We start from the raw sequence: 13,262 nt of genomic DNA on the forward strand, positions 1-13,262 counted from the left end.
GGGATATTTTAATTCTTCCTCTACAACCCAAAGATAATTACTTTAACATTTGAGAAAATTTCCTTCAAGAGTTATATTTTTATGTATATATGTATACACATGCACATAACTTTTTACTGACTTATGATCATGCTTTCATATATACAATCATATTTTGTTTATATATTTGTTATATATATTATATATTTGTTTATATATTTTGCTAATATAGTCTAACCATCTTCCACCAATATTGTTTTTTATGAATTGGCCAGACTGCAGAAAGTACACAGTACAATAAAACATGCTCGTTCCCAAAATGGGATTTTGGCCTGGGGCATGAAAAGCTACTGAGAATCAGAAGACCGTAAATGTTCAGATGTCGATGTGAGACTTTAAATATTGTTCAGGTTTTCATGGGCGACAACAGGGGCAGTCTCCAACAGAATAGTCAATTCTTTTCTTCATATGAAAGTCAACACTGGGAACCCCCATAAATGCAAAGCCTTCCAGAAGCAGGTGGGTAATGAAGACTAAACCATGTACCAGACTGTATGCCAGGCAATTCTGCAGATGTTCTCCTTTGCTTTTCCAAGCACCTTGTGAGTCTAGGCATCCTCAGCCCACCCGCAGGCTGAAAGGACCTGCAGAGGTCACAGGTAACGCCAGCTCGAGGGTTGGAATTTAGATACTGGAGCCAAAGGTCTTCCTTCTTTTAGAGAAGTCTGTTTCAGATGAAAGAAAAAAATAAAATCTGGGACTTCTGGCGGTCCAGTGGCTAGGACTCCAAGCTTCTACATTAGGAGGCCTGGGTTCCATCTCTGGTCAAGGAACTAGATCCCACATGCCACTACAACTAAGAATTTCTGCTGCAAATAAAGATCCTATGTGCTGCAACTAAGACCCGGTGCAGCCAAATAAATACAGATAAATATTAAAAAAAAGAAAAAGAAAAAAAAAATCTAGAGGAAGACAACCAAGAATGAGCTAAGTGAGTGATCCTGAGTCACAGAAAACAGCTGACAGGAATCCTGAACACGAAGGAGAGGAAAAATGAAGCTGAGAGAAAAGCAGTCTCCTTGTCCAGTCTGGCAGGGATGGAATGGGGGGGCCCCTGCTGAGTTGATAGAGTTGGCTTTGTAAACCGGTCCCCAGCCAGAAAAAGATCCCGTTCTTCCAAGAGCCGAAAAGGGGCCTAAAGTCAACAGCACAGTCTTGGAATGGAGGCCAGAAGGCGAGAAAGACATTAAGAGGAATCCTAGCTGTCGGGAGGGCCTGCCACAGGCCAGAAAGGGGGCGTGGCATGGAGGACATCTGGAGGTTTAGGCTGCAGGCCCAGGCCACGCTGCCTGAGGACTAGGTCACGAGGTGTGTGCTGGACAGGGTGGAGAATTGCTGGAAAGAAGGTGCCGAATGCCTCTGAATTCACCAACCCTTTCCTTCTCCACTTGAATTCTTTAGGGTGATATACAAAAGCCAAACAGTGATGAGCTTCATCAAGCAAAAGGATGGAGACCTGGTGGGGGGTGTTTCTTTTATGAGAAGAGAGGCTCCAGTTACATGGAGAAAAGATGCTGTGGACCAAGGGCGGGTCAAAACGCTTCTCTTTTTTCGCCAAACAGGCCTCCGCTCGGTTGGTGGGGGCCTCTCATGGAATTCAGTTCTTCTTGGCCAGAAATCCTTACCTTAGACCTTGGAAGACATGAGGGAGGCTCTGCAAACCTGGCGGCTGCTCATTGGGTTTGGCAAACTCTAGATTTTTCCAGCGCCTTGTGTTCAGCAAAACTGAGAATGTGTTTGGCTAGAAACCCTTCTCTAATTTTTAAACCCCTGTGCATTTTTTTAACATAAATTTGATCCACATGGTTTCGATTTATTTTTATTTAACTCATCAAATCGAATTAGGAGCTACAGTGATGAATGGGAACAATGCTGATTTCCAAGAAGATTTTTGAGCCTTTTTTCTTAGAACAAAATCACATTCCAAACACCCCCACCCCCGCCCCACCACCATTCCCCTCCCCGCAACCGTTAAAACTACCAGACTGAGCTGAGTTTGAAATTTAGAACCCAAATGTGAAATAAAGATCCATGCTTGGCAAAGATGAAGCATAGCAGAAGAATGTTCTTAGGAAGTCACGGTTAGAAAGCCAGCATAGACTTGGGGTGGGGGTGGGGAATGAAGACAGAAGGGAGTCGGTTTTTCTTCATTAGATAGTTTAAGAAGATCTACCTAGCTTTGGGGGCTCCTAACAGCAGCCCCTGAGCTGTTTCTCTAGGGTCTGACTTTATCGCTTCTACCCAGGGAAAAGGGGCTTCTGCTCCAAGATTGGGGACAGGGGGTCCCCAGTACTCCTCTCTTTCTTCTACACTTCTCATAGGAGTGGATTCAAGCTGCTCTCCCCACCTCCTCTCCAATCTTCCTCCCTGTTTCCTGGCTCTGGCTAAGGCCTCTCCATCTGGAAACATTTAAAATGTACAACAACTTTAATCTCGTGCAAAGGAGTCTTGAGATCTGCACTACATACCCATTAAGCTAAATTATAGGTGAACAATCTCATTTTGCACAATTCTGTCTGGCCTCAGTTGGCACACGCGAAAGGCCATTCCTGTGTTTCCCAATTACTTTTTCTACCACACCATCATTTTCTACAATATCAGTCTGGGGCCAGCCATATTTCTCTGAGAATCTCTGGCCACTAAGGCCCCAGGACAGAGGTACTCTCTTCAGAGTCCCTTCAAATAGTCCTCGGGGGGCCCTTGGACACACCAAAAAAATCTCCTTGAATTCAGCTTCTCTCCCCTACAGAGCCTGAGTGGATCAGACAAACTTGAGTATGAGGATCATCTTGTTAGTTAATAACTGTACAGCCAAGGGGAGTTAACTTTCTTCCCTGAATCTCAATTTCCTGATCTGTAAAATGGGTATACTAACCATACATACCTCACAGAATTGTTGTGAGGATTTTTAAAAAAAAGTATGTTGTTTGGCCCAGACTCAATAATCAATAAATGTCACTTGTTATTGTTATCATAAAGGTGCTACACTTTATTCAATTCTACAACTTTCCTAAGAGCACTTACATTTTTCCAGAGGTTGCTGGTTCCCTTTTAAATCCTCCCCCATCCCTCATTAATGCTGAAACAACCACACCACTTCCCTGAGAATCAGCATCACTTCAGACAGGTAACATGAAGTTTCTGATCAACCAACGGATTTTTCATTAGTCCTTGGGGAATCTCCCAGGTTGGCCCTCCTTGGGATCCAGAGTAGCACAGCGACTGGAAGATCCATAACCTAACTGCATGGAGAGATCATTTTTCTGAAAACCAAACTTCTGATTTTATATAGAAAGTATATGTGTGTTTATGTATGTATTGGGGTGGGGAGGGTGAGGAGGTCTTCATTCTCCTTTAAGGAACAAAATGGTTAATTAGTGCTTCCTTAGAACACTCCCCCACACTTCATCGATGTTTTTTTTTTTTTTTTTTGGTGGTGGTGGGAGGAATAGAAAGGTGACAGTACCATTTAATATGCCTGATAAATGCCTCTCTCTCAGGGGGAAAATATGGATGCCCATGAGTATAGTATTGGGCTTCCCAGGCGGTACTAGTGCTAAAGAACCTGCCTGCCAATGCAGGAGACATAAGCGATGTGGGTTTGATCCCTGGGTTGGGAAGATCCCCTGGAGAAGGAAATGGCAACCCATTCCAGTATTCTTGCCTGGAGAATCCCATGGACAGAGGAGCCTAGCAGGCTGCAGTCCATGGGGTTGCAAAGAGTCAGACATGACAGAAGCAACACAGCATGCACAAATATAGTCTTTAATGGTTCCCTCTGGCCAGGAGGACTTTTAGCAGTACTTCAGGGATCCTAGTGTTGACCAGAATAGAGGGAGTAGGTATCCATCAACATCCAGGGGAACTGAGACGCTCTGTTGTCAAGATCCTCATCATGCAGAATTGCTATGAAGGCTAAAAGAGAGACAGCTACAAATGGTAAATAGTATTTCCACCAAGCTGATTTCACTTGAGATCCTGGGTGATATTAGGACACGCATGTGTCTCCTATTCCTGCTACTCACTAGAGATTTTCTTCTGGTGAGATTTCCTGTAGCTGGGTATATTTGAGATGTCAACCTCAACCTCAGTTCAGGACTCTGAAGGAATTAGTCCTGCTCACAGCGCTGCCACAAGGCTGGACCTGGGTGGCTGACTGTGCCCACTGATGGCTCTAGAGTGGACACAGTCTATAGGCTGTGAAGTCAATTGTGACCTGGTAGAAAAGGTGAGCTGGGCCATTGAGATTCCTGTCTGGTAATGTGCACCTGAGGGAGTAAGAAACCGGGTGGCCTGATAGCAGAGACCTATGGAGCATGGCTGGTCTTAGAGCTGCCTTGCTTCCAGAATCACCTTCTCTTCCATAAAGCCTGGCTCTTCAAAGGTTCTTGTGGACCCCATAAATATCTCTTCCAATAGTAAGAAAATAAGCACCTCCTTTTGAGTCAGCATGAGTGGGTTTCTGTTTCCCTCAACAAAAACAGCCTTCATTGAAAACACAGCACTCACCCTTGGGAAGAACATGCAGATGGAGCTATGTCTAAACATTCTGAGCATTTCCAGAGGCACTGTTTCAACAGTTAATTACACATACGCAAACACTGCTGGGTCCCCACTCAGCCCTCCCTGGCTCTCCTCTACTATAGAAACCGCAAACCTTCCTCTCTCCCCCAGCCTCCTCTGTAGCTAGGGGAGGTCGGGTACCACAGTTTGGGACAACGAGAAGCAAGTGCACGTCTACTGGGACAGATGGGCTGCTCCCCTTCTTCCTACCTTTTATGAAAATGTTACGCTTGAACCTGCATTACCATCTTGCAACCACGAAGGGAAAAAAGCAGCAGAGATGCCCCCCTGGCACATGGAGGTGCCACACCAACATGAACAGCCACCAAATTCCAGCCTTCTTGTTATGTGAGAAAATATACCCATAAACTACTAAGAGTTTTCTATCACTTAGAAACAGTATCTTTTCTAAATGATATACCTTGAAGTAGAACTTGATGTTGTTTCCTGTATTATAAGAAAAATGATATTTTAAACCAAAGATATGACAACTTGTTTTTCAGTTAACTTTTAAACATCCACTGAATGATACTAGCTTTCCAGGCAATTAGAATCTAAGAGGGGATAAAATATGTATGTAAATCAACATGCTATAAGCAGAAAGTGAAAACACTCTCCAGGTACCTGGAGTAGGGGGAGACATGACTTCCTGTTGGGGGAGGGGAAAGCAGAAGAAGTATTTACATTAAATCCTAGAGATAAAAAAGAGCTTGGATGTTTGGAGATGAGGGGGAAGGGCATTCTAGGTGGAAAAAAATAGTTTGAGCAAATATGGAAAACTAAAGATCATATACCAAAAATAAGTTCATTCTGGCTAGTGTAGGGGGCCAAATCAGATTTTTGAAGTTGGACTAAATTATAACAAGTCCTTATAATTTGTTATAATAAATTATAACAATGCCAAGTGAAGGAGTGTGCACTATTCTCTGAGCCTTGGAGTGTTGTTGAAGGTTTCTGAGCAAACAGGTGTCAGAGTAGTTGTTTAGGAAAACTGCTCTGATGGCAGTACGTGGGCTGGACTGAGGAGGCAAGGAATGCCACCAGGCTGTGCAGCCATCTGGGCAGGAGGCGATGAAGAAGGAAAGAGGACAGCTGAAGTGAAAATGGAGTGGAGAAAAGAAACAGACATGAGAGATAATGCAGAAGTACATGCGACATGAGTTGGCTACTGCCTGGATACGGGGTGAGAGTCATGGAGGGATAATGTAGAAAACATGTTCTTGTACAAAAGAGAAATAAAAACCTCATGTGGTACCTCTGGAGCTGAAGACAGGAATGGTTTTATGTAGATGTTGGAGTCATGCACCTTCAGGTCATGGTCCCCAAGTCCCCTGGTCACTCCAATAGTTGCCATTACACGGGCCTAGGAGTATAAGCAGAGGGTCATCAGAAACACTCCCACAATCAGAGAAAGCATCCCCACCAGTGCAGGTGCCATGGGCTGTGAGAGCAGCAGTCATTTTCCAATCCCCACTGCCCCTGGCTGTTAAGTTCTGTGCGTAGTTGTTTTCGAGGAAGAGCCCACCAAGGTTACCTATATACTTGAGGAGTGGCTTTTCTACCAATTACCTGCATTTGAATGGGCAGCTGCTGTCTTCACAGAGACTGGAGGGAATGATGTCCAATAAACTCAATACAATACCTCTGTGATGTCTACAGCTACTGAAATCAATTCAAACCAAATCCAACAGGATCCGTCATCCATACATCCCCCATCCGTTCATCTGTCCACCCATCCACCCATCCATCCATCCATCTGCTATACACCCATTCTTCAAGTATTTACTGAATACCAGCTATGTCTCTAGTTCTGTGATAAAAGATATAAAAATGTCAGAGGCAGATCCTGCCATTCCACAGCTCATATATTTTACTTTATGGCTGGAGAAAATGTACCATTAGAAATGTACCATTAGATTATAACTTGTCCTGCTAATATCCTCACACAACTCCCTCTAGGTAGAAAGGAACAAGATGCCACTTGGCTGTAACTCCACAGAGACCTCATGGCTGAGACCAGCCATCTGTAGCATTCTCTGCATGGAAGTAATACTATTGTACTAATGCCTATACTGTCAGCCTAATGATCTCCTGGGAGACCACAGATATGAGTCACCCAAACATTTATTGAGCACCTACTATGTGCAGATACCATCCTGTGGGGGACACATGTCTATGGTCTTGTACCTACTATAAAGGAACCTGGTAAGGGAAAGACTAAGAGGTACATGTCTGACTAACAATATATAGAATACGGCCGAGTGCTGAAAGACAAATAAACAATGGATTATGTGAGTTCAGGGGAGGTAATTCTTCTGAGAAGGTTCCCTGGAGGAGGTGGGGCACTACATTTTTCTGCAGAAGGATGTCCAGCTCAGGTGAACACAGAGGAACGGAGCTCTAACATATGGCTCATCAACACTATACCTGGTGTCACTACAGACCTATATTTGAATCCTTGCTCTGATGCTCTGGTAATAAGAGTAACATAGAAATGCTATGCCTCAACAGTATGTGAACCATGGACTTCCAGATGTTCAAGCTGGATTTAGAAAAGGCGTAGGAACCAGGGATCAAATTGCCAACATCCGTTGGATCATCGAAAAAGCAAGTGAGTTCTTGATGTTCAAGAAAGCAAGATGTTCAAGAAAAACATCTATTTCTGGTTTATTGACTATGCCAAAGCCTAGGACTATGTGGATCACAACAAACTGTGGAAAATTCTTAAAGAGATGGGAATACCAGACCACCTGACCTGCCTCTTGAGAAGTCTGTATGCAGGTCAGGAAGCAACAGTTAGAAATGGACATGGAACAACAGACTGGTTCCAAATAGGAAAAGGACTATGAAGGCTGTATATTGTCACCCTGCTTATTTAACTTCTATGCAGAGTACATCATGAGAAATGCTGGGCTGGAGGAAGCACAAGCTGGAATCAAGATTGCCAGAAGAAATATCAATAACCTCAGATATGCAGATGACCACCCTTATAGCAGAAAGTAAAGAAGAACTAAAAAGCCTCAATGAAAGTGGAAGACGAGAGTGAAAAAGTTGGCTTCAAGCTCAACATTCAGAAAACTAAGATCTTGGCATCTGGTCCCATCACTTCATGGCAAATGGGGAAACAATGGAAACAGAGACTTTATTTTTAGAGGCTTCAAAATCAATGCAGATGGTGACTGCAGCCATGAAATTAAATGATGCTTGCTCCTTGGAAGAAAAGTTATGACCAACCTAGACAGTAATATTAAAAAGCAGAGACATTACTTCGCCAACAAAGGTCCGTCTAATAAAGGATATGGTTTTTCCAGTAGTCATGTATGGATATGAGAGTTGGTCTATAAAGAAAGCTGAGTGCCGAAGAATTGATGCTTTTGAAATTGTGGTGTTGGAGAAGACTCTTGAGAGTCCCTTGGACTGCAAGGAGATCCAACCAGTCCATCCTGAAGGAGACCAGTCCTGAATATTCATTGGAAGGAGTGATGCTGAAGCTGAAGCTCCAATACTCTGGCCACCTGATACGAAGAACTGACTCACCTGAAAAGACCCTGATGCTGGGAAACATTGAAGGCGGGAGGAGAAGGGCACGACAGAGGATGAGATGGTTGGATGGCGTCACCAACTCAATGGACATGAGTTTGAGTAAATTCCGGGAGTTGGTGACAGACAGGGAGGCCTGGCGTGCTGCAGTCCATGGGGTCGAAAAGAGTTGGACACAACTGAGCAACTGAACTGAACTGAGAAAAACTAAGAGATGACACTCTAACACATTACCATGGTCTTCATCCTACTTTCCCTCAAAAGGCTGTGAATTTGAAACTGGATTTACATCCGAAGGTGGGCAGGATTACATTTAAGTGGAAATGAAACCATAACGCACTTTTACAAGGCTAGACTCAAAGCGGGTAAAATGCAGACAGAGGATGTGAGCCTGGGGGCCTCTGGCCAGCGCTGCTCTGTTGGGAGCTCCCTTTAAGCTGACACACATTCACCTCTAAGTATGGAAATTCTGAGTCCCTATGCCCCCTCCACTTTCCTCCCTGCTGGAGTACATTCTCAGGTTGGACAAAGCACAGATGGGCATTTTAGTCCAAAGAAATTTGACATTTCTGCTAGTTTACAAGTCCCACACAGGTCCTTCAAAGCAGTGGCAGAAATCAAATGAAATTTAACAGCAGTGAAAGTATTCTGAAACTTCTGGGGACACGTGTACAGAAAAGAAAGAGAAAACCCTGTGAAGGATCTAGACAGAACTGATGTGTTGCATTCTAAAGCTTCTCAAGAGACCGTGGACTCCTGGGACAGAGGGGTCATGCTACTTTGGTACAGGGATGCCTGGAGCCAATTGGAGCCATAGTGGCTTTTAAACAGGTCAAGAGGTACAGTGGCTGAATTCACCAGCTACATATCACAGAACTGTCAAGCCCTAATTTACTGGAATGCTGGAGGAACATGATATCCTGGTGAATTGCACTTTTTGCTGAACTGGGAAAAACCTTGCTCCTTTAAATCCTACTGCTAATCATCAGTAGAAGAACACATTTGTCCATTTTTCTGCTGTAGCAAGGAGAGTATAGTCAACAAAGTTCCACATAGTCAAAGCTACAGTTTTTCCAATAGTCACATATGGATGTGAGAGTTGGACCATAAAGAAGACTGAGTGCCGAAGAATTGATGCTTTTGAACTGCAGTGTTGGAGAAGACTCCTGAGAGTCCCTTGGACTGCAAGGGGATCAAACCAGTCAATCCTAAAGGCAATCAATCCTGAATATTCATTGGAAAGACTGATGATGAAGCTGAAGCTCCAATACTTTGGCCACCTGAATCAAAGAGCTGACTCACTAGAAAAAGCCCTGATCCTGGGAAAGACTGAAGGCAGGAGGAGAAGGGGATGACAGAGGATGGGATGGATGGATGGCATCATTGACTCAATGGACATGAGTTTGAGCAGGTTCCGGGAGATGGTGAAGGATAGAGAAGCCTGGCGTCCACGGCTTCACAAAGAGTTGGACACGACTGAGTGACTGAACAATAAAGGAGAGTATAGGGGCTTCCCTGGTGGCTCAGATAGTAAAGAATCTGCTGCAATGCAGGAGACCTGGGTTTGTTTCCTGGGTCAGGAAGACCCCTTGAAGAAGGGAGTGGCAACCCACTCCAGTATTCTTGCCCAGAAAATTCCATGGACAGAGGAGCCTGGAAGGCTACAGTCCATGGGATCGTAAAGAGTCGAACATGACTGAGTGACTAACACTTTCACTTTCTTTCAAGAAGAGTATACTGAACAGCTTATTAAATATGTATTTACTGATGGCCTGCCATGAGTCAAGTACCAGGCTAGACGGGTCCTAAGGATATGAAGGCAACAGGATGTGGTGCTGAGCTTACTGGAACTCACTGGGGAGCAGCAGGGTAATACTGAGAATCTCAGCACCATGAAGCCCAGGAACTGTAGGTGCAGATCACTGGGCTGAGTGATTCTCATTGATGGTGTCCACTATACACAGAACATGAAACCCTACGAGAAACCGAGCCCTTCCCTGTCCTGACTCTCAACCAGGATGGCAAGGCAGACGGTGTCCATCTCCAGGAAAGGGGGAAGTTGGTTTGAAAAATGATGAATTTATTGATCAAATATTCATGTGTCATTGCCCTCTGTGAAATTCCTCTCTCCTTCGAGCAAAATTACTGCTGGGCTACACTGAAGCCAAAACCTACTCCTGTGTGCACTTTCATACCACACACACACACACACACACACACACACACACACTCGCTCAAACTCTGTCCACAAAGGCATCCTTCAGTTTTCTTCTGAGTCACTTGTTCTGATAAAAGCTATCACATGTTGAAAAAAATTTCAGTTGAATGTTCTTCTTAATGTGACCACATTTTTCACTTCTAACTGGAACTCTCAGCGCTTAGTTGAAATGTATTCATGTTCCGAGGAAGAATGCAATGATTCAGAAGCTGTTTGTTCTTCCTAGGAAATGACTTCAAAGCTTTCTCATCTCCACTCCTGCACCCCTCTCCAGTCTCTGCTCAGAGACCACTTGAAGATCGACAGCCTTCCTTCGGCCCAACAATGTTAGAGTCTGACAGGGGCCCTTGGACCTGGTGATGAATGGTCTTTGCTATCTCAGCCTGGGATCTGATCCGTGTGATCCTATAGTTTATTGAGGTGAAACTCTGGATCCCCTTCTCATGGGGCAAGTGGAGAAGCTGGCATGTACAGTCTGAGCATCCATGGTGGAATGCAAGAGCACCAGAAGGAAGTGGAGGGCCACAGCTCCACGGCTCGTACCAGTCAGTCACGGGACTGCCTGAGCGGTTTTAACCTTGCAGTCCCTGCTGCCTCATCTCCCAGATGGATGTAAGACAGCCAGCTCTGCCTGCCTCGTGGCTTGTTGTCAGTACACAGTGAGATGATGTATGTGAAAGTGGTTGTGTTTAAACACTGCAAAAAGTTATGCAAATGGATCGAGAAGGGGGATGTCATTTTCACAAAACTGACTTGAGTCCCCTGTGCTCACCACTTCCCTTCCCCAGCCCTGCCACTCCCTGGACCCTTAAGGCAGGAGACCTGAAGGAAGGTGGAGGTGATATTCTCTCAAGCTGTCAAGACTACAAAATCACAAGCTGCCAAGTGGAACACGCAGATTGCCATGGGCTCCGTTGAGAGAGAGCCTGGTTCTCTCAATCCAGGGAGGGCACGTGCCTACCTTCTTGCCTTCTCCATATATAAGGGGAAACTTCAAGTCATCATCCTCAATGGTTTTGTATGCCCTGTAGGAGGATAAACAACATTAAAAAAACAGGTTTGCACTCAATTAGTGACCCACTGCCCTGACACAGGATGCCAGGCAGTTTATTTTCCCTGAGCCTCCGTCCGCTCACCACACTGCCTATCTCTTTCTGTACAAAGAGTCAGTCTCCCTACAGAATTGTGTGCATGTGTGTATGTATTTCAACGAACCAGAAAATACCAAGTCTTTATGTGCCTGAAGAGAGAGAAAATGAACTGGCCTACTCACAAGCAGTGAGAAGGGGCAACAGGCTTCTGTCCTCAGCATTTAGTGTCCCTGCAGTACTGAACGGCCCCAGCCGTGGTGGCGGGGTTCTCATTAAGCTGAAACCGTGAGAGGGAGTGGTGCTCAGAGATGGAGGTGTGGGGGACGGGTGGTGGAACTGCTCCAACAGCCAGCTCTCACCTTCAGGGGTTGTTTATGCCGAAGAGCCTGGTATTGGGATGGCTGGAGAAGGAATATTTAGAGCCCGTTTGACTTCAGTGTGATATTCAAGGTTGGCAAAAAAAAAATCCTTTGTTTCACGATGGCTATTAGATGGCCATTGGACACACAGAAAGAAAATCCTGTTTATGCTTCAGTGGTTTATGCCAGACAGGGCTGTTCAGATGCCACCACTCACGCAGCAGAGGCTGGCCAGGCCGTGGCGAGGAGTGAACAAAGGCCATGTTTTAACAGTTTTGCTCACAAGGAACTTAAAAAACAAACAACCAAACAGGTATCCAGTCACGAAGTTGTATACCGCTGGGCAAGTAGCTCCACCTTTTTGGATCTCTGGTATCTCAACTGCAAAATGACGATAACCACACAGGATGTAAACAGCCTAGCACAGAGCCTGATACTCAGTAAGTACTCAATAAGTAGGAGCTGTCACTAATATTTAGTAGATAATTAATATTTGGCATACAGTTCCCCTTTCTGCAAAATGGGGAAAGCATTGCCTATTCACTTCCTCAGAGAAGTATTAGGAAGACTGAGTAAAAGATGGGGTATTTTCTGCTAGGTTAGAAGCTAGAAGCAAGATGCTTTTCTAAACTAATGTCTCCTGAGTGCATGAAAAAAATTAATTTGTGACGTGCGTGAGTGTGCTAAGTTGCCTCAGTCGTGTCCAACTCTTTGTGACCCTATAGACTGTAGTCTGCCAGGCCTCTCTGTCCATGGGATTCTCCAGGCAAGAATACTGGAGTGGGGTGCCATGCCCTGCTTCAGGGGATCTTCCTGACCTAGGAATCGAATCTGTATCTCCTGTGGCTCCTGCACTGCAGGAAGATTCTTTACTGCTGAGTCACCTGGAAAGCTGAATAATTTGTGACATACCTCTTGATATATCTAGGCAGCTTGAGAGTGAATCTGACATCAAATTTATGGAGGTGCTTGATATACAAAAGAATGCAACTCAACTGAAAAAAGGCTCAACCCCAAAGCTAAAGCCAGCACATCTTGCTTATCTGCAAGTTATTTGGTTAAGTTCTTTCCCATGGGGGTAGAGAAACAGTGAAGTTCCGGCACCGGATGTGCCTGGGCTTCAGTCTAGCACTGCTTTCTGCCCAGCCCTGGGCGAGTGGGTAAGTCTCTCTCTGAACCTTAGTTTCTTCATTAATCAGGGAAGCCAAAAAGTGGGGCTTACTTGTGAACGTGCGGTAAGGATTAAAATGGGCCGATGAATGTGACGAGCTTGGAAGTATTCGGCACAGTGCCCGGCACATGCTGAGAGCTCAATAAAAGCTGGTTGCTGCTTCTGCAGTCAAGTGAGCCCAGAGGTCTGCCATGAATTGAGTTTTCAAAAAAGGAACCATACTATTTCCTTCCCCCAAATCTACCAAATTAACACAAAGTGGAAATAGCTACTTTGATATT

The 13,262-nt window shown here is 44.8% G+C and overlaps 1 protein-coding gene across 2 annotated transcripts in view; it reads right to left on the reverse strand.

Annotated features, from left to right (window-relative positions):
- The window catches only part of PPM1H (protein phosphatase, Mg2+/Mn2+ dependent 1H), a 306,613-nt gene that overhangs the window by 43,112 nt on the left and 250,239 nt on the right, over positions 1–13,262 (reverse strand). For both annotated transcript variants that reach the window (XR_003511171.1, XM_027542423.1), the window contains exons 7-8: positions 11,322–11,385; positions 5,858–5,965 (exon numbers count right to left, since the gene is read on the reverse strand). Coding sequence is in view for 1 of the 2 variants with exons in the window: in XM_027542423.1 (XP_027398224.1) it covers positions 5,858–5,965; positions 11,322–11,385 (172 nt within the window). In the remaining variant the exon portion in view is untranslated. The remainder of the gene's footprint in view (positions 1–5,857; positions 5,966–11,321; positions 11,386–13,262) is intronic.

The sequence above is a fragment of the Bos indicus x Bos taurus genome, chromosome 5 (assembly GCF_003369695.1).
Source record: "Bos indicus x Bos taurus breed Angus x Brahman F1 hybrid chromosome 5, Bos_hybrid_MaternalHap_v2.0, whole genome shotgun sequence".
Taxonomy (NCBI): domain Eukaryota; kingdom Metazoa; phylum Chordata; class Mammalia; order Artiodactyla; family Bovidae; genus Bos; species Bos indicus x Bos taurus.